General features: G+C 38.4%; 2 protein-coding genes across 2 annotated transcripts; one reads left to right on the forward strand and one right to left on the reverse strand.

Annotated features, from left to right (window-relative positions):
* Positions 1 to 1280: 1280 nt before the first annotated feature.
* Positions 1281 to 12580, reverse strand: wdr46 (WD repeat domain 46). Its single transcript, XM_042491805.2, has 14 exons — positions 12457 to 12580; positions 12043 to 12198; positions 10906 to 10986; positions 10706 to 10818; positions 10486 to 10573; positions 9938 to 9999; positions 8323 to 8427; positions 8077 to 8227; positions 6522 to 6757; positions 5562 to 5715; positions 2635 to 2782; positions 2205 to 2395; positions 1948 to 2061; positions 1281 to 1843 (listed from the first exon to the last, which is right to left on the reverse strand). Exons 1-14 carry the CDS (start codon positions 12511 to 12513, stop codon positions 1724 to 1726), a joined length of 1776 nt encoding a protein of 591 aa, XP_042347739.1. The 5' UTR covers positions 12514 to 12580; the 3' UTR covers positions 1281 to 1723.
* A 3275-nt stretch (positions 12581 to 15855) lies between these two features.
* On the forward strand, positions 15856 to 19142 carry LOC121946959 (cytosolic sulfotransferase 3-like). The gene is made up of 8 exons (XM_042491806.2): positions 15856 to 16012; positions 16302 to 16440; positions 16558 to 16680; positions 17923 to 18023; positions 18212 to 18338; positions 18420 to 18517; positions 18603 to 18777; positions 18877 to 19142. Exons 1-8 carry the CDS (start codon positions 15992 to 15994, stop codon positions 18987 to 18989), a joined length of 897 nt encoding a protein of 298 aa, XP_042347740.1. The 5' UTR covers positions 15856 to 15991; the 3' UTR covers positions 18990 to 19142.
* Positions 19143 to 20291: the final 1149 nt, after the last annotated feature.

Raw genomic sequence — 20291 nt, forward strand, 5'->3', positions numbered from 1 at the left:
TGTCATGTTTGCCTGATGTCTTTTTTTAGAAGAGAAAAGTTACTACACACACACACACACACACACACACACACACACACACACACACACACACAGCAGTTTCAGCATTTCTGTCATGTTGGGTTTCCCTTTTCTCAATCACAACTGATGCAAGGGAGGTTAAAGAAATACTTCACCCACAAAAGAGAATTTGTATATCTGTTAATTATAATGTGTGAAAAACATAACATATGTAAATATCAAAACATCTGCTTACAAACTCTCATGCAACTCGTGCAGTATAATCCAGGTCTCCTTTGTGCAGTCCTGTGCTCAGTGCTTCCCATTTTTCAGAAATCTCAATATGTAAAACAATTATGCATACCAGTAGTGTGCCTGTGCAAGTGTGTGCATTTGAACTCTGCTTGTGCATTTCTTTGAGTTCAAATGCACACACTTGCCTGATCAATCTCATATAGACAAAAAGTAGCCCTTATGCACAGACACACTTATTAAAACATTCGCTGGGGCATTGCTCGGTGTACGAAAAGATGTGTCCTTACTGCAGTTTCTGGGATTTGAGTCCAACCAGCAGGCCCAGCATGTCCTCCCCTCATTCCTGTCTATCTTCAACTGTCCTATCAAAGCAAGATAAGACAGACATAAACATCTAAAACAAAACATATTCACAATTGTTATCTAAGCCATCAATAATTAGACTTTTAATGTCACTCTGAGGAGCATCATGACCTTGTCCTATTAGCAAGTTATTCCAGTGATAAAGTGCATGTTACTGCAAACCAGTTCTTCCAGTTTTTAAACTGGCATGAAGAACATTTAAAGCCAACCTATTTGATTATCGAATAGAATTATAATTGACGTTGCACTTTGGATAGACAATAATGATTCGGTTGTCATATTACTTTCTTTTTTTTTTTTACTTTCTGAGTTGCTTGAGCAATTATGTTTCATCTTCATCTGATCTCAATATTTAGAAAATCTTATGCCGTTAACATAATTTTTTTGTCTTCTACCATTGTTACTAGCAACTGTAGAATGGACATCTTTTAAATAAGCCTGCTAATGAATTTGAGAGAGATGCTGCTTGTGCTGTTATCAGAAATTAAATTGAATCAACCTGTCAAGGGGTTAACTGAAGTGCCAACAATGTGTGATCATTATAATAATAATAATAAATAATAATAATAGATTTTTATTTATAGTGCACTTTACATTTGAAACAAATCTCAAAATGCTCATGTTTTAATATGCTTTACAGTCATCTTAAATCACACTGAATCTAGAAGCTTGGCATTATCTTTATTTTTAGAACACATTAATAAAAAATATTTGACATACACTCGGTCAGTTTAAGAAACCAAAGAACTCTATTTGACAAAAATGAGTGAAAAATGTGTTTTATCAGTAGAAGAAAAGTGTATCTTGACACAAATTCTGGATGACACCCATGCCAACAGTGGCACCTCACATTATCTGCTCATGTAGACAGGAAGTGCTTCAGGCTACAGGCATTAAATAGAACTGCCCTTTCACTGCACTCAACATTGATTACAGATGATCTGCCACCCAAGAGAATGAGTCTTTATTGGCCGACTGCATCCAGAATTTCTGCAGAGCGTGTTTTGTTCCCACAAAGGCGTAATGTGTCCGTTATATATGAAGTTCAAAGGTCACTCCCACAGAATGTCACTGGGTTTTGGGCTGCACAAAGGGTCCTCCTTTTCTACTTTTTGAATCTGTCCAGAGCAGATCTCTTGCTGGATAACGCCGCCTCCTTCTTCTCCCTCTTCTTTCTCTCTTTTTCAATCTTCATTTTGTCCTCTGCAGTTTTCCTGATTACATCCTGAGGGGATAAACAAGTCAAGACAGATGAGCCGAACACTCCACATACAGCAGAGATCACCACGTAATTGCATCAACCTTTATCATGTATTCTGGATCACTTACCCTCTGGTCCTCATGAGCCACTTGTTTCTTTCGCCTTTCAACATTGCCAGCCGAACTACGACCTTTTTTCTTATGCTTTGGAATAAATTTTTCTTTTGCAAGTGGGTCAAAGCCCTGTGAAGGAAAAACAGTTTTTAGGAGGCTGCAAATGACAATATGCCTATTATGATCAAGAGTCAGTATTTCAAAATATACAGATGTGTATCCTAAAATTAAAAATACTGATGTGTGCTAATCCGATGCCTCCAGACACTGACCAGAGCTGTAACCCTGTCTTGGTGCCTCTGCTCAAAGGTGGCGCGGTCCACCTGTCCCAGCTCACTGGGGTCGAGGCTGATGAGCTCAGGCTGGATCTTCTCCAGCAGGGCTTTGACCTCCCACTCCTGCCTCTGCTTTACATTGCGGTACGGATTTGCATCCAAACCATCAAAGTTAGGTTCTCCAGCACCTGAATATAAATGGTGGAAGACAGAAGATGGGAATGTTTTTATGCACAAAAAAAGTAATGCATGGTTGATTTTCAAAATCTGAATTCAGAGTTTAATAACAGCAGCAGTTATAGCTGGCTATACCCATCAGGAAACACATGTCGACATCTATCTGAACCCACATCAAACTTTACCCTCAGTTTCAAACTTGTTACTCAGTCGATTCTTAAATATGATATGATGTAAAATCATGCCGGACCTGGTGTGAGCATGCTGGTAAAACCGTCTCCGTGCCCAACCCCAAGGACATCCTCAAAGGGACAGAAGTGCATCCCCCAAACTGTTCCTCGAACTCTGTGAGCCATGTAGGGTTTAGTCACTGGAGTATTCCACACGTCTCGGTACACCTGCAGGGACAGTTTTCAAAAGTAAAGAGGTGCGCCTTGCGCATCGCTGTTAAAAAAAACCCCACAACAAACACACAAACACACAAACACACACACACACACACACACACACACACACACACACACACACACACACAGAAAGTGCATTGTGGTTGTATGCTTTTGGAAACCAGTTAAGTTGCAGCAAATTTAAACACAAATATTAGTTTGCCTAATTTGGTCCTAATGATGAGTTGGTAATGTACCATCAAATAACAATCAAAGTAAAGTGATTTTAAAACATCTTACAACTTGATTTGATTATTATTATTATTTATATCATATTAAAGGGTGGCTCTTTAAAAATAATAATAATAATAATACTAATAATAATAATAATAATAATAATAATACTAATAATAATAATAATAATTTAATTTATAAAGCACTTTTCAAGGTAATCAGACACAAAAGTCAAAAAAAGATCATAAAATTGATTAAACTAGAATACACAGTAATTTTGATCTAAGTAAACATGCTTTAGTGTAAAAACACTATTTTCCCAAGCTCTTTGAAAATTTCTCCCATCTGACGTAGGTTTCTGCATGATGTTGTTGCAACATATAAACTGTTGGGGTACAGGTATGCTTACGTCATTGATCTCATTTAATCTTAAGAAGATCTGAAGGTGTGGCTGTGCTGGAAAAGAACTATGGTGTTGCAATTGTATAACAAAGAATGTGCTTGCCTTGCAGAAGTGAAGAAGACCATGGGAAAGGGGAGTTCGGGTGTGAAGTTGTGCAGCAGAACTATTAGACGTAAACAGTTGAAGTGTGAAATGCTTTGCAGCCTTATATGGTAAAAAGAAGAGTACATACAGCGCCCTGCATGCACAATGACTCATGTAACGCTTAAAAGATACTGGGTCAGGGAGAGACAGGTGGTCAGACTTCGTGAACTGACACACTTTTCTTGCTTGCCAGGGAAAGGAAGAGTTGACCCAAAGCTCTGTAATTTTATTCCTTCACTGCTTAATAAAATACTTAATTGAGACCGGATATCTTCTCCTATTGCTTCATTAAAGAACACGCAGGACAGCACTCACACATACAAGAAGTTAAGAATAGGATGAGTTGCTACTCCACAAAACCCACGTGCTGTTGTGGAAGCCATGATCGTACAGTTTGAAAAATTAACACAAACAAACTTAAGATTCAAGTTAGCAGTGGACCAGCAGCTCCTGTGTGCAGTGAGGTAAAATTATTGTTTCTGTTAGTGACAAAATAATCTAAATATGGAATACACTTAAAATGGTGTTGATTTCTTTTAGGTGCTCCTTTTGTTAGGAGGCTGCTACCCAATCCACAACCAACAGGCTCCTTTGACAGAAACAGTAATTTCACCTCACAGAACATAATGTATTGCTGGTTGTCTGCTGTCTCTGATTGGGTTGTTTGTTTGTTTGTTTGTTTGTTTGTTTGTTAGTTATAAGGCGACTTTTGGAAAAAGCAAAGCAGTACATCCCAAGCAGTAAATTTCTTAGCTTCTGTGCCCCAGTACTTCTATCTGGTCCTCCAAACTGGGAGCGCACTGACTGCCATTTACTCTGGATAATACACTGATTGTGAATCTACAAATGTGTACAATGCAGTGTAATACTGAATCTCTAAGTGAATTCACCTTGTTAAATGAATGTTTGATTATAATAAAATAAAATAACACCATCTTCCACCACTGAACTCATATCTCCAAACTATCACTGTCCTCACTCTGCATGCTTACACTGTGAACAGTGTATGCAGGGGTCAGGGAGGGTATCAGTTCTGTAACCTGCATCATCACTTTCTGCTAACAGCTGAATGGGAGTTTCCATTTGAAAAACATGTGAAAGAACGCAGATGGATCTGAACTCTGAGAGGACTGATTTACGATATGTAACTAGATTCTATCCAAGTCATAATTATTATCATGTAGTATATTGCTTACTGTGAACAACAAAGTGAAAGATAAAATGCAAGTTAAGGCCTTTTGCCTTGGCATGACCCTTAATTGCAGACAATGCAAAAGCAGAGTACATTAACTTCTGAACAAGGGTCAAAGGTCGATAATGCAGATAAATAACCAGTGTGTCTTCAGGTATCAGACACTCATATTTAATAACACCTTTTAAAGATAACCAAAGTCAAGACTGATTTTTGGACAAATGATTTTTTCTTCCATTCATTGAAGAGATTACCAAAGGTAAGCAGTGTATATACTCCAGCGCAGAGGTAGGTTTTAGGTAGGAATATGGTTCTAAGAGCGAGTTAGGCTAAAACTTCAGGAAAGCATAAGTTTCAGTGGTAGGTTTAAATATTTATAACTTGGGAAAATGCATTTGCACAAAGAAATGTTGGATGTATCTTGACAAAAGGAAATTACAAGAAGAATAAAAGAAATTCGATCGAATTTTTGTGACAATTACAACCAAATTTAAGCCCTCTAATGACTTTTAAGGCCTAATATTTATAATAATGATTTAAGACACTTTAAGGACCTGCAGGAACCAAGATAACTTCAATAAAAAAACATAACAACTAAGAACTGTCATACTTTCAATAGCATGCCTACAATTCATTTAGATGGACAACAAAACAACGTTAATGCAATTTCTTCTCAGCTCTGACTCTGGCAGTTTAGATGTTAAAATGTTAAAATTCCAGCTGTGTTCATTCAAACACACCACTTCTCCAAATGCATCACTTTCTGTGTGCTAAATTGTTTTCAGTATTAAATCATAAATTCTGGACGTGATAATGACCTGAACGATATCCCCCGTGGCTGCAGACAATAGCCCCCTCTGGCTCAGTGACAAACAGGAAGCTCCAGAAGGGAGGAAGTAGGACTTGAGGGGCTTGAAGGCTCTGATGTCATATACCTTCAGCTTTTTATCCATACCAGATGTCACCATGTATCTGCCAAAGGGAGAGATCATATCAACAGATCGCTCTCTGGTGGACACTGAGAAAACTGCAGTTTACTGCTCATAACTGAAGATGTAACATCTGCTCTAGATCTAATCTACTTAGATTCACAGTAAAGCTGTTTACCATTTCTGAATTTTTTTCTAAAAATTGTTCTAAAAACCATTATTGTGCCTGGGAAACACTAGCACTACATGAAATTCATGGAACATTACAATGAAAAGCTGCATTAAGGATATGTGACAAACTGTGATGTATTATAAGGTATAAGGCACATATTTTAATATTTCTATATTTTACACACTTAACATGCTCAGCATATTATACATATTTTACATTTTCACATACTGGTGTGAAATTAAAGCATAATGCACATATCATTATTTTATTTTATTTTTTTACTAATGCACATATTTTATTTTATATACATATATTTATATTTTTTTGAGTTATTTCCTATTTCAGACTGTAATGAATCACAATTTCCCCCTGGGGATCAATTAAGTATTTCTGACTTTTAATCTGTATGTATCCAGAAACAACTTTCTTCTTTTTCTTTGTAGTCATTTTCAAAACGTTATGTCCTGTCATAAAAATAATAATCTAGATCCAATGCATGGTCAAATATAAGAAAAAGAAATCATTTTAAGTATGATGTCTCTGGGCAGAAGAAAGGATTTGCTTTTAATGGGACTAACTTGAAACAACGTCCATAATGAACATAATTATTTACAGCTTCTTGCTGCTATAAAAATCCAATATCCACAGAAGAAGTGTAATGTTTTAAGGGGACTCACGTGCCCGTCTTGTCCACAGTAACAGAGCGCACACCGCCCTGATGACAGAGCATCTTGACAAGTGCCTCTTTTTGGTTGGGTGACCAGAGGGTGACGGTGCCGTTGGAATGGCCCAGGTGAATGATGGCATTATGAGGATTCTGGCACATCACGTCAAGCCGGCCCGTCTTGGTGCAGATGGCTGCCACCTCTTTTCCCACAGACACGTCCAGGTACTGCAGGAAACTTGTAGCACTCTGAAGACAAGAGCGAGAACAGTGAAGTTAGTCAGAGCTGATGACTGCCGGTAAATTCAAGTCAGTGTTAAAGGAAATAATGGAAATAATACTTTTAGTTTGCCCCACTTATCAATACGCACAACTAAATAAAAGAATACGTTACCCAAAAAAGGACAAGTAATAGATATACACATAGACATTTAGCGGATACGTATCCCTTTAAGCCACTTTAAATCATGTCATTATCTCCAGTGTATACTGAGAATAAACATCCATAATCAGCTTAGAAATCATGGAAAAGTGATCCTTATAGCTCAGGACCTTTTATTTTTCCTCAGTATCAAAGTAATCCAGTGATAGGTTTCATACTTTTAAAATCTTGTCAATATGTAATCAAATTCAGACTTTGTCCACAGTGACAGATTCTGAAAACTCCTTCAGACAGTTTTGGATATTGTGTTTGAATATATAATTTTGGATACCTGGATATTGTTTACACTCTTTAATAGAGTATGATAAGTTGATTTAGCTGGTTTATGTTATTTGTATTTCTTGTCATTATTGCAACAATGTTGTTGCCTTCTTAGTCATGTCTCTTTAATCTTAACGAGGCTTTGACCTAATTAAATAAAGAAAAAATGAAATAAGGGTTCAACCAAAAGAAGACGTCTATGTGTTGAGCATAGATCAATGGTTCCCAACTGGTCCAGCCTCAGAGTCCAGATTTGTCTTTGGTCATTAGTTCAAGGTCCACACATTAGCTAAATTACCACATATTCGATTTTATTTCACAAAATGTAAACATGTTGGCTTAGAACAAAAAGAAATGCAAACATGTTGCAAGAATAAACAAAAACATCACTTAAAAATAAGCTCTGTGCCAGAAATCCACGGTACTTCAAAATTAAGCGGTTTTTTTTTCACAAATTTGACACGTTCACAAGTCACTTTCGTTCAGAATGGAGATGCGACCCACCAGTTGGGAACAACTATGATAGATAACACCAATGTTTGTGGCAAATTCAGTATTCAACAGAAGACAACTTCTTGCTATTGTGTTAATACATTTAAATTAAACATGCTATACAGTGAGTGGGAAAAAAAACTCATATGAACCATTTTAATAATGCATTTGCACTTTTAAATGTGTACTGCTTTTATCCTTTCACTATTGTTTTATTAATCTTAAAAAAATGTTTTAATTAATTGTATTGATTTGTTGTTTCTGCTGGTTTTAAATTTTAGTGTTCTATTTTATTGTTGCTTACCAGGACCTCACTACTTAGTTTTGCTTTCATGAAACTCATGTTTTGAATCTTGAATTTCAGTCAACTCACCGCTGTTGCTAGTAGAAAGTGGTAAGGAAGGAACTGCATACGAAGGACATCATTGAATTTGCGGATGCAGTGAAGCTCTATACCGTTGGAGTCATAAATATGCAGCCACTTCTTCTGAGCCACTGCATACATGGCCTCACTGTGGAGCCACCTACATAAAAGCAGAAATTGATTAAGTTGCTGGTTGGTGAAGCTTGAATATTAAAGTTTTGTGTTCTTTAGTGCTGCAAAGTTTGAATGACTTACTTTACATCATTGACAGACTCCATCACATTTATCTCACACATGAGCTGTTTGGACTGCCAGTCTATACAAGCAACATGGCCTCTCCTCCCACCGAGCAGCAGGTGACTGAAGTTAGGAGAACACATTGTTAATGACACACGACCTAAAAATTTAAAACAATACTCAGCATAGTACAAAAGGGCTCACTTGAAGTGATTAAGCCACAAAGTTATAACCCTACTCTGCAGTTTCCCTTAACTCTGCAGAGCATTTTAGCACATTTTAAATCAAGTCAATTATATTTAAACAGCACAAAATCACAAATTTGCCTTTTTGATATGTACAGCACATCCTATATTCTTAGACCCTCGGTTTGGAAAAGGAAAACGCCTCCCGAAAAAAGCCTTTGACAGGGAAACAGCAGACAACATTTACGGTGCAACACTGATGCTGCAGATTTTAAAATTATACTGCATTTGGGTCTGACACTATCCCATATTAGAGCTAAGTGCAAATCAGTTCAGTTTTTGGCCAAATCAAAGAGAGAAGAAATGTATTGCTTAATTATTATCTGTAATAAATGACAATAGACTAAGCTATCTTCTGCTCGTTGTTCTATTAGTTGTAACAGACCAGCAATGTAAAACCGACTTGAGTAAATCAGGACCTAGCATACAAACATAATCTGAAGTGGTGAAGTTATTGCGACTTGACAGAATTATACAGTATTTCACATGCAAGTAAACGGCATCCTGATTAATAATATAGTAAACAAATAACATACATAATGCCACCTGCGGACCTATGAAAGACCTCTTTTAGAGTCAGCGTGGGCAAATGGCAGTAGAACACTACAAATCTCAAAGAGCATTATGTCGGTACTGAAATCAGGCATTGGCATTTAAATATTATGCCCCACACAAGTGGAAAACCCTTCAGAAGCTCTTGAAATTAGACACAGTAATCCGTTACAATCAATTTAAATCTCTACTGATGGACATAGAGCACAGTGAATGCTTGTGTTTTCCTTGAGCTGATGTTGTCCTATGTGTTGATGTTTTGGAGTATTTGTTGATGTATGCAGTGCCTCTTGTGTGTTTTTAATGTGCACTTTAGTTATCGGCCACACTTCTCATGTTTAGTCGATGTATACTGTAGTGTGTTTATGTTGTTTTCATTTGTAATTTAATCAGGACGTCCTTGTAAAAGAGAGCTTGCTTGCAATGGCCTTCCTGGTTTAAATAAATGTTACAATGAAACAAAACAAAACCATGTTCTTGCTCTGATTTTCTGCATCACCAACTGAATGCATTTAAGTTTCTGTGGCAACGTGATGCACACAGTTTGCTGTACTGCTCGGCTTCATGCAACACAAGTGTTTTCATTTGGAGCTACACTTAAAATTGTGGGATACCAATAAGAATGATGGCAGGCTAATAAATTATAAATTCTTCAACAAAACTGAAGAAGCAGATGTCAATCAAGCCCTGTTTGTACACAAGCACACGGCTCTCTAGCCTGGAGTCCATGTTGTTGTAATGCTGAGCTGTGTGACTCATATCACTGGCTGGGGCAGCAGCCCTGAGACAAACACTTCATACATGATCTGTATGAGTATGGCGAGTGAGACACTGACCGTCCAGTTTTGCTGTAATCCACACGATATGGTCCAAACTGAGACAGTTTCAAATGAAAATACTGAGGAGGAAGTGGGAGAGAAAAAAACAAAAAAACAAATGAATAAAAAGTAAACAGCCAGGGCAACAACATCAGACCTGGGAACCTCAAACTGCCTTTGAAACACAAAACTGATGAAACGGTCTTGTATCCTTCCTTAACACCCAGTATTTTACTTGTTTTTTATGGTTACGTTTTTAAAGAAAACTAAAACACATATTTAAAAACACACTGGATGCGTCAAGTTAAGCCCTCATACATGATCTCCTAATAATAAAATAAAATAAATTGGCAACAGCCTGAGCTGTGTATGGCTCATGATGTTTTAAGCCATATTAGTGAAATAAATTGCTACTTAATCATGTTTTCTTTTTGCTGTAAATTAACAATCAAAAATCTTTTAAAAAAGTCAAAACAGAGACGTTTTTGTAGCAAAGGCCCAAGCATTGAAAAGCAAAAACATTGAAATCTTTCACCATCTACACTACAGTCCGGTCCATGTCCCACCTTTGCCCCAGATGTTATATCCACAGCATCTGCAATATCTTCCTGAGAGATTGTACATGTGTCCTCATCTTCATCTCCTTCCAGAAACCTGAGATTAGAGGAAAACAAGTCACAAACAGGACTTGAAACAATATTTTACAGTGATATTTGTCACTGGTTATTCTCTGTCACAATATACACTGTGACACGGAGCAGCCAGACAAGTTATCGAGGAAATTACCCTGCATCCTCTGGGAGCAGGAGGTCCAACCGGGCAGCTTGTTTCTGAGCCATTTCTGAAGCTTCGTCTGAGCGAGTGATCATGTCTCTCAGCTTGTATTGCTTGCGACGAGGCTAAGACAAAAACAAGAAAGGAGTAAGATGCTGGCTACCTCCTCTTATTAACTAGTAACTGGTAACAGGACACACTGGGGTACGTACCTTTTTAGTTTTATCTTTCCTCTTGAACTTTTGTATCCTGTCTTCTGGAATATGAGCAGGTCCAGGGAAAGGGTCAGATTTCTGAGGGAGTATAAACATAAATCAGAAGAAGTACACGTGCATGAAAATATACATCTTTAGAAATATTATACTTAAACTTAAAAATCCTCTTCTTCTGGTCGTTAAGGCTGCTTCACAGTGAGGCAATGTACTGCAACTCTAAGTACAGGATTCTTGACTGAACACAGTGGCTTGGTAAAAACTACATTGTATCATTTCAGTCTTAAAAAACTGCTTTGAATCAGATTAATGTTGTATTACATTGACAATACACATTTTAAAAAAAACTTCCAAAGATATGTAATATGTCAGGATTAATTTGAGTCATAAAAATAAGCCAAGTTTGAATCTCCTTGTCTAAGAATAAGTAATAACTAATATGTATGCATAAATGATTATGTTGAATGACTGTTTCTTAAGTTTTTTTATGAGCTATTTGGGGTAACGGTATAGAAAAATTTAGCATTCAAACTTCGATTTGGACATTGATTACCATAACAACGATCAAAGCTTTGAAGCTTTTGGGTCAGCCCTAGTAAACATATTGCTTACTTGAAGAGCTGGAACAGGCTGATAGAGAACATTATATATATGACTATAAGAGGCAGTTGGTCTGTTTTTTACAATCTCAAAGTTTAAGTATAAACAAATTTGAAAACTTTTAAGGAACCGAAAATTATTGAATCAGATCAGACCATGAATTTAACAAACAGTTAGCCCCTGAATGCTCCCTTTTACAGATTTATTAAACCTATATATTAATTAAACACACTTACCTGTACTTTAGATTGATACTGTATGAAAACATCTATATAAAAAACACCTAAACTTATCCTTTACTTTATCTACTTTATTATGGAAACTATTAACTTGTTTCTTTGGCATAGTAACTATCTTAGATTTACACCTTGTTGAGATTGTACTTGCTTTCTTTCCTACTTTGTACTGCAACTGCTGCACATCAATTGCTCTCGAGATAAATATAGACTTAGATACTCTGCAGATATTTCCCAGCTGTCTGAACAGTAACACTTTGATGCAGAGTTGATCATACCACAATCACTTTCACTCTCTTACCCCTGATATGAATTTCTTTCCCTCTTTTTGACCCTGGTCTTGCTTTCTTTTCTTTGCTTTCTGAGTCTGTCCTCCTTCACTCTCTCCACCGTCTTTTCCCACTTTGTTTTCATCTTTCTCCTTCTCCTGTGGCTCATCCCAGTATCGAGCTGGAGGCTGTCAAAGGGGAGGAAACGGAAGCAGGTTAGCAGCAGAGACTTTTAAAATAAGACACAGAGTTTTGTGTAGTTGTTTTGAACTGGGGGTCAGCTCAAACGCTCCAGGATCAACACGCGCTGTCTGCATTAGCTGTCCGATGCTAGTCGAGCTAATGCTACGTTTGTGTATCAGTTTGAGAAGCACAGTTCTGCTAACGCTCAGGTAATGAATATAACAAAGGTTAGACGCTGTAATTAATGAATGACTCGTAATTACCTTCTTCTTTTTCCCCACGTGTGCTTCATCGACCACTGCCTCGCCGGGAGACGCCATCTTTGTTGTATACGTTTTTCACTTCCGCTGAAGTTCTTTCTACTAGCGTCACTTCCGGCAGAAAATTTAAGGGGAAAACACCACCTGAAGAATTATTATCAGATTTCCATAGTCTTGGAAAGTTCAGTGAGTTAGTTCTTTTTATTTCATTTTATTTTGAATTTTTCTGGAAAGCAGATGGGTGTTAATGATAGGCCTAAATCAAGGCAGACAGTTAAATTTCCCCTACTGTTCAGATTTTCCAAAATGTAAGAACTTTATACACTTTCATGTAAAAGTTCTGTAAAATATTTCAGGAGGAGCCTTGAAATAAAATTGGAATAGCAGTCAGAACAGAACAACATAATAAGGTAATTTACCCTTCAATAGACAAAATCTTACATATTTCAGCCACTTGGTCCAGAGCCAAATGAACACACTTTTCGAAGGCAAAGAGAGAAAGCAATCTTTTTCATAACATAAATATTATTTACTATATGTATCCACTCCTGCATCATGGATTGTTGATTCCTGTTTGAATTAAATTAAACACTGCCCAGTTAAGTATTACTGTTCCTAATCTAAGCGGGCCTCTGCCAATGGGTTACAACATGAATCTGGGAGTTGTGAGATGATGAATGGGAGATACAGAAAAAATATCAAAGTTCTGCTACACAACTTTGTGGTATTTTTTGCAAAATATTGGGCAAATTAAATCTATTTGGACCAAAACAATTTACTTAAATTAAATCTTGTGAGAACAGTAGAAGGGAAATCACCCTTTGGTGGAACTACTAACAATGCATAGACTTTGGAAACTTGTGACAAAGGGTCCTAGGTAGACTCTGCTTTTTTGTAAGGGGATTTGTATCTATTTCTATAATCATATTATATTTTTAATGGGACATCTTAATCTGGGAAATAAATACAGCAGTTTACGTAGTAGAGCAAAAAGAATATTCCCAAAGTTCCCTATAAAATGTAGTGAGGTATGAGCGTAAAGTAACATAAAAAGAAAATACTCATGAAAAATACCTCAAAATTTTACTGAAGCAGTACTCGGGTAAATGTAAGTTGTTACTTTTCACCACTGTTTGTAAAGCTTGCAGATCTAGATTGTGATGTTTGGTCTTAACGCAGCCACTGAACCTTCTCTCCAAGACAACTTTCTCCCATGGGAAACAACAGTGACCTTATCATTAGATTGGACATCTGAGTGGCCAGTGGCATTTGAATTAAATTATTCAAGCAGTTGTACAGCCATTGTAGCTCAGCCAGAGCAGATTTAAGATACAAGAGTCACTGAGTTTCTGCTCTTTGTAAAGATAGGACTCAAAAGGCAATGTAAAGGCAAGTTGGGTCAGATTTATGATGGCACAGCCTGATAGTCACTGCAGAGCCTCATTATGGGTCAAAACAACAAACAAACACTGCAGGACTGCAGTGCATTCAAGTGAAAATTGTATACATTTACATTTGAAGCACAGAAATAAGCCAATGTTTTGTACTGTGTGGTTCTTTCTGTCTGATTATGTCTTTAAGTAAAGATATTGCTTTTGTGCAGCCGTTTCTTTTTAAAGTTTCAAAGTGCCAACAAAATGTTGCAACATATCCACAGCTATACCTTTTCTTCCCTAAGTGCTCGTGCGAGGATTTATTTTTCCAACTTCCTCCCAAGCCCACCGGAAGTATTTTTGAAAATGGACCAAGAATCTTTATCTACACATATCCGAGGGTGATTCTCTGGGACAAACTGTACTGTGGCTTTAATTTGCCAGAACAGAGTGGAAGATGTAAAAAGAACAACGCAAATAAATAATAATAACTATAAAAAAGCTTTGTTCTTCCCATTGCGTGCAACCTCAAAGGCAACTCAAACGAAAAGGAATGCCATCTGTTTTGAATTGAACCCACACACACTGTGCAGACAATTCCCAAGTGACTGGCATTGTTTTTAAAATCCATGCAGTATGTTCAAGCCCAAAGCTGCTTCTACCCTTCCTGCTTTGAGCTACAGAAACCATTCAAATGTCAAAATGTTTAGCTCTGCAAGGGCAGGCATGCTTGTATTCAGCATAAATGCTGGACAAAAGCTTTTTTCAAAAAATGTTATAATGTAAAGTCACTAAGTATTTTGGGGAACCAATGGTCACATGTTCACTCCCCATCCACAGCTATTACTTCTATGAATACCACTGCAGCTTCTAATATTGCTATATTGTTGCTACTACTACTACCTCTAGTACTACTTGTCTGCTACTCGTAACCAATGCATTCAGTGGTATTTTTGTACGATCACAGTTTTAAAGTAATACTTAATTTGCTTTATGGCAGGATGATTTGCACTGGGTGGGGTTTAGAGTTTAACTACGAGAAGCAACCAATAAACCCTAGACTTTCACCAGGGAAACCACTGTTTGCTTTCCGTGTGGATGTTGAGCCAAACCATGATGTTTTTTCTTAACCTTACCACCTGATTTTGTTGTACAAGGGAATAAAAGTTAAAACAAGGTGTTTTACCCAGACTGTAAGTGTATTTAGAAAAAGACAGTATTCATGTAACTAGCAGAAGCTGTAAATTACCTTTAAAATCTGAAGTGAATTTTGAAAAGCCACAGTGCATATGACAATGGTACAATGACATGCTGTCCTAGAACGTCAACAACAGATGCAAGAAGTTTCCTAGCATGTCATTTTTTTGCTGTGAAAGTCCACTGACAAAGCAGCAGTATTTGATAAGTTTGGATGAAACCATGTGTTTTCCCTGGTGTAAACCAGGATATTGGTAGCTTAGTGGGTACAGCACATGGCATAAAACAATGTGCATTTCAGGAACCGTAAGTCTGATGACAACTATTATAGGTTTTAATAAGCTTTTTCATGCATAAACATACAAACAAACAAATGCATGAAAGCTAATTTTCAATCATCTTGATTGATTGTCTTTCAGAATGTCTGAGTGGTTCTTAATCATGGTTTTGGGGGGTGGAGGTTACATCACTACTACTACGACAGCCTGTCGTAGTAGTAGTAGCAGTGATGTAATATCTGATGCAGTGCATCCTTACTTTGCTTGGATGCTCAGTGGAGAGATTGATAGCATCTGCATCTGTCAAATAGGAGAATGAGGGTCATTTACCTGACTGGGAGAGATGCGTTTTATAGTGGTTGCTGATAATTCATCCAGGAAGACATGACAAGACAATGTATACAACAGCAGCAGTTTTTACTGCACAACAGTATGGAGACTTCACGTCCTAATGCTCTGCTGCACAGTGGCAAATTGGTTATAACACATTTCCAAATGCATTTTCTAGTTTTAGTCACTCCCCTTCACTCAGAAGGGGAGTGACCAGAGCCCCATGTCACATTTGAAACTAAGCCAGAGACAACAGAGAAAGTGTTACGCAATAAAAAGAGAGAGGAAGGACAACAGGCTCCGAGTCTACAGCAGGAGAAAATTGTCAAAGATACAGCCGGGAAACCAGCAGCCTTCAGCATGTCATTTGATCAGGGCATGGTATGTGTCTAAATTCATCAAAAGCCTCAAACTCTTTTTCAGAGAGCTGCACTGAGCTTTACTCGACAGTCGAGTTAATTTCTTGCTCGCTATTTATTGTGTTTCTCCTTCTTTTAAGATGACTTGTAGAAACTGCTTTTTAACACAGTCTGACTTAACTGCTTGTGACTGAAAGCAAACAATCTTTGCATTCTTTTCCAGACAAATTGCAGCAGTTGGATTAGTCTCACACAATGATTATATGCTTTATTTGTTTCGATCATTTGTTTAATTTATATTTTTCATAAAGATGGAGTCACCTCCTCGACCAGAGCTGTTTGATTTCCATGGAGTGCCAATGGTTCACTATTTCACAGACAACTGGGAGAATGTTCAAAACTTTCAGGCCAGGCCAGATGATATACTTATTGCAACATACCCCAAAGCAGGTCAGTCTATAAACATGAATAGCAGTGCAAAAGCTTTATGGCTTATAAAAAATATGTGTACAGAGGTAATGAGTTTGGATCATATCATTTCTTTCTCTTTTTCCGTCTGTCATTAAGGAACCACATGGGTCTCCTACATCCTCGATCTGCTGTATTTTGGACAGACAGAACGACAGAGATCTGTCCCAATCTTTGAGAGAGTGCCTTTCTTGGAGATGCTCATCCCATCTCTGAATTCAGGTCGAATAGCTGATTAAATATACTCCACATAATTCACATACATGAATCACAAACATACAAACACTTATTTAACCTTCAGTATACCTCATCTACTACGCTAAACATTACCATTATGTTTGAAAAGTTTGTTTTACAAAACACTGTATATACTAGGGGTGTAACAATACATGTATTCATACCAAACCATCACGGTACAGGCACTTCTGGTTCGGTCCAGAGGTGTACCATGGTCCGTAAATATTAATAATAATAATTCAGTGTTTCCCCTTCCATTATATTAGATACAGTATAATTTCCATGTAGAATAGGTGAAGACCGTGTTTTTATTAAATAAACTACATATGCTTATTTAATTAATGTTTCAGTCTCTAGTGCCTCACTGTCACTTCTCCTCCACTTGCACAGGTCTTCATCCTGACATGCACATAGCTCATGTGTGCAATTACACTCTGTCGGGTGGAGGCAGCACTAAATGTAGTGGTGTTATGTACCGCAAAAGACACAAAAGAAGAAGACAGCTGAGATAAAACAGTCAGATGATTGTACTGAACCATGTCACTGTGAACTCACCAGGTTATCATTATGCTGTCGGTCAAAACGCACAAAGTGTGCACTGTGGTGCACAGTCTTCATCACTGTGTGTCCTGTGTTTTACTGAACATCCAACCTGCAGCAGCTGGTTAGAGAGTTAATATGCACAGAAATAGATTTTGTTTTTACAAAACGTGCCTGTTTACAGACTGTGTACCAGGTGTGAGCGCATTTGGATACTGGAGTGCAACTCAGGCCGCACATTCCTGTCTGAACCAAAGAAACTGAACCCAAGAGATTAATTTTATTATTTTCAACTACTGACAAAAAAGAGTAGGCCTATTGAAAACAAGAGAAACATTATGCTGATCACACAGCTGATTGATAGATTGCATCGCAGTGACAGAGATTTTCCTCACAATGTCAAAGTGCCCACAGCAAAACGTAGGCACTTCCAGCAAGGGGAAGTGACTTCTTTAGACTTCTACACAAGACTTTTCTGTTTTAGACTCAGTTTTAATCGCACTTTAGATGGAATTCTTTATAAATACGACAATGCATCGCTCCGTCTCTCATCGCCGTACTGTACCGTGACTTCAAAACCAAAGTACGATTTTTCTGTATCGTTACACCCCTAGCATATACCGCAGTAAAGAAACTACTGAAGGACTTTACAACATTAGTCTTCTTACACTTAACTTTGTCATACAGGAAAAGATCTGGCTGACAACCTGCCCACCTCTCCTCGGCTCATTAAGACTCACTTTCCAGTCCAGTTTGTGCCAAAGTCCTTTTGGGAGCAAAACTGCAGGGTCGGTAGTTTATTTGTTATTTCTGTATTTCAATGGATGATCATAAGATGCTGAAATAGCGGACAAAGTCACACAAAGGACTCATTTTTCATTTAAAGGCTACGTGATAACAAGAGGAAGCAGTAGAATTTAAGGCATCTCCACTTCCAGTTACTACAACAAACTATTGGGTGTGTTTTCTTCTGTAGGTAGTCTATGTGGCCCGCAATGCCAAAGACAACCTGGTGTCTTATTTTCACTTTGATCGCATGAACATGATTCACCCAGAGCCTGGAGACTGGAGGAACTACTTTCACAGATTCATGGAGGGAAAGAGTAAGTAGAGTTTTTTATTGGTAGAGGGATACACACATTTATACTGAACACTACTGACGTGCTGTTATGTTGTGGCTTCAGTGGTGTGGGGATCCTGGTATGACCATGTGAACGGCTGGTGGACGAAGAAACAGACTTATCCAAAAATTCATTACATGTTTTACGAAGACCTGAGTGAGGTGATCTAGTTATTTTTTGAGTCTCCTCCTATTCAGGCTACTTTTCTCCTCAAGCTGGTAAGCATGCAATGATGATATCTTCCAGGACACTGGACGGGAAATAGACAAACTCTGCAGCTTTCTTGGTTTGTCTCGATCAGATGAGGAGAAGAAAAGGGTTGCAGGTGGATCGCATTTTGATAATATGAAAAAGGACAACATGGCCAACTATTCTATGATCCCAGTTCTGGATTCCAGAATTTCTCCTTTCATGAGAAAAGGTAACGTAATGAATAAATAGATAAATGTCTGTGACAAGAGGGAAAAAAATCAGCTCTCCACCTCAAGATAATATATCTGTCTATTTCTCTGTCATTCAGGGAAAGTTGGTGACTGGAAGAACCATTTCACTGTTTCCCAGAATGAACAGTTTGATGAAGACTACAAGAAAAAGATGAAGGACGTCAGACTTAAGTTCCGAACTGAAATTTGAACAAGACTAGACAAAAATGTGGCATTTCTGTGAGAAATTCTAGTTACTGTTGCCTGTATCAGAGGTGTACAGTGAATCTCTTGTTAATTATCATCATAAAGGTTTAAGGCTGTGAACAATATATTATGATGAAACAAGATGGAAATCAAATGACTGGTTGTGTCTGCAAGTGAATATTTCCTTTAGAACAAGTGAATGTATGCATAGAAAACAGAAAAATTAATTAATGATGTAATTAACCAAAAGCAGGCCTAGTTAAATAACGAAAATGTATAGTCTGATGTCAACTAAGACTGAGCGATATCAGTCTTTATTATTTCAATATGATTCTTTCATTACAATTTTAATGATACCAATACCACTGCTGACACTGATAATTTCTTAATAATAGATAATTAATCTATTATTGTTTAACCCTGCTTATAACTGTCAGGTTTTGTTGTTTTTAAATGACTGAAGATGTGACAATTCTGACATGCTGAGGACCCAAGCGCTGACACAAAGCACAAGACGAGAGTTTAGTAATTGAAGGGTGTTTATTATTTACAGTGAGAGGATTCCTTCTAGAGACCTTGGGTGCTCGGATGAGCGTCCAAAGCCTCGGCAGGGAAGCAAGTGGGCAGGCAGGCAGGTAAGCAGGCAGGCAGGCAGGCAGGCAGGCAAGCAGGCAAGCAGGCAAGCAGGCAGGCAGGCAGGCAGGCAGGCAGGCAGGCAGGCAGGCAAGCAGGCAGGCAGGCAAGCAGGCAGGCAAGCAGGCAGGCAGGCAGGCAGGCAAGCAGGCAGGCAGGCAGGCAGGCAGGCAGGCAAGCAGGCAGGCAGGCAGGCAGGCAAGCAGGCAGGCAGGCAGGCAGGCAAGCAGGCAGGCAGGCAGGCAGGCAGGCAAGCAGGCAGGCAGGCAGGCAGGCAGGCAGGCAGGCAAGCAGGCAGGCAGGCAAGCAGGCAAGCAAGCAGGCAAGCAGGCAGGCAAGCAGGCAGGCAGGCAAGCAGGCAGGCAGGCAAGCAGGCAAGCAGGCAGGCAGGCAGGCAGGCAAGCAGGCAGGCAGGCAGGCAGGCAAGCAGGCAGGCAGGCAGGCAAGCAGGCAAGCAGGCAGGCAGGCAAGCAGGCAGGCAAGCAGGCAGGCGAACACACAAGCAGCTGGAGCACAAAGCGTGGAGTTGAGGTGACTCTGAGACAAGGAAAAAACACAAGACGTAAGCCACACAGGCAAAATCCAAAAACAGGAGAAACAACTGATGGAAGATACTGAGAGGCAGTTAGGAACATCTACCACTTAGTAGGAGTATACTCGGGCAATGAACAGT

The sequence above is a fragment of the Plectropomus leopardus genome, chromosome 9 (genome assembly GCF_026936395.1).
Source record: "Plectropomus leopardus strain MGB_pleo_1.0 chromosome 9, ASM2693639v1, whole genome shotgun sequence".
NCBI classification, from domain to species: Eukaryota; Metazoa; Chordata; class Actinopteri; order Perciformes; family Serranidae; genus Plectropomus; species Plectropomus leopardus.

Excerpts from the sequence above, each read along its gene's own strand:
- LOC121946959 (XM_042491806.2), top strand. The coding sequence starts at position 15,992 with ATGTCATTTGATCAGGGCATG. Across the intron at positions 16,681-17,922 it reads CATCCCATCTCTGAATTCAG|GAAAAGATCTGGCTGACAAC; the intron begins GTCGAATAGCTG and ends TTTGTCATACAG. Across the intron at positions 18,518-18,602 it reads TTTACGAAGACCTGAGTGAG|GACACTGGACGGGAAATAGA; the intron begins GTGATCTAGTTA and ends GATATCTTCCAG.
- wdr46 (XM_042491805.2), bottom strand. The coding sequence starts at position 12,513 with ATGGCGTCTCCCGGCGAGGCAGTGGTCGATGAAGCACACGTGGGGAAA. Across the intron at positions 8,428-9,937 it reads GATTACAGCAAAACTGGACG|TCACCTGCTGCTCGGTGGGA; the intron begins GTCAGTGTCTCA and ends TCCTAACTTCAG. Across the intron at positions 6,758-8,076 it reads ACTTTCTACTAGCAACAGCG|AGTGCTACAAGTTTCCTGCA; the intron begins GTGAGTTGACTG and ends TCTTGTCTTCAG.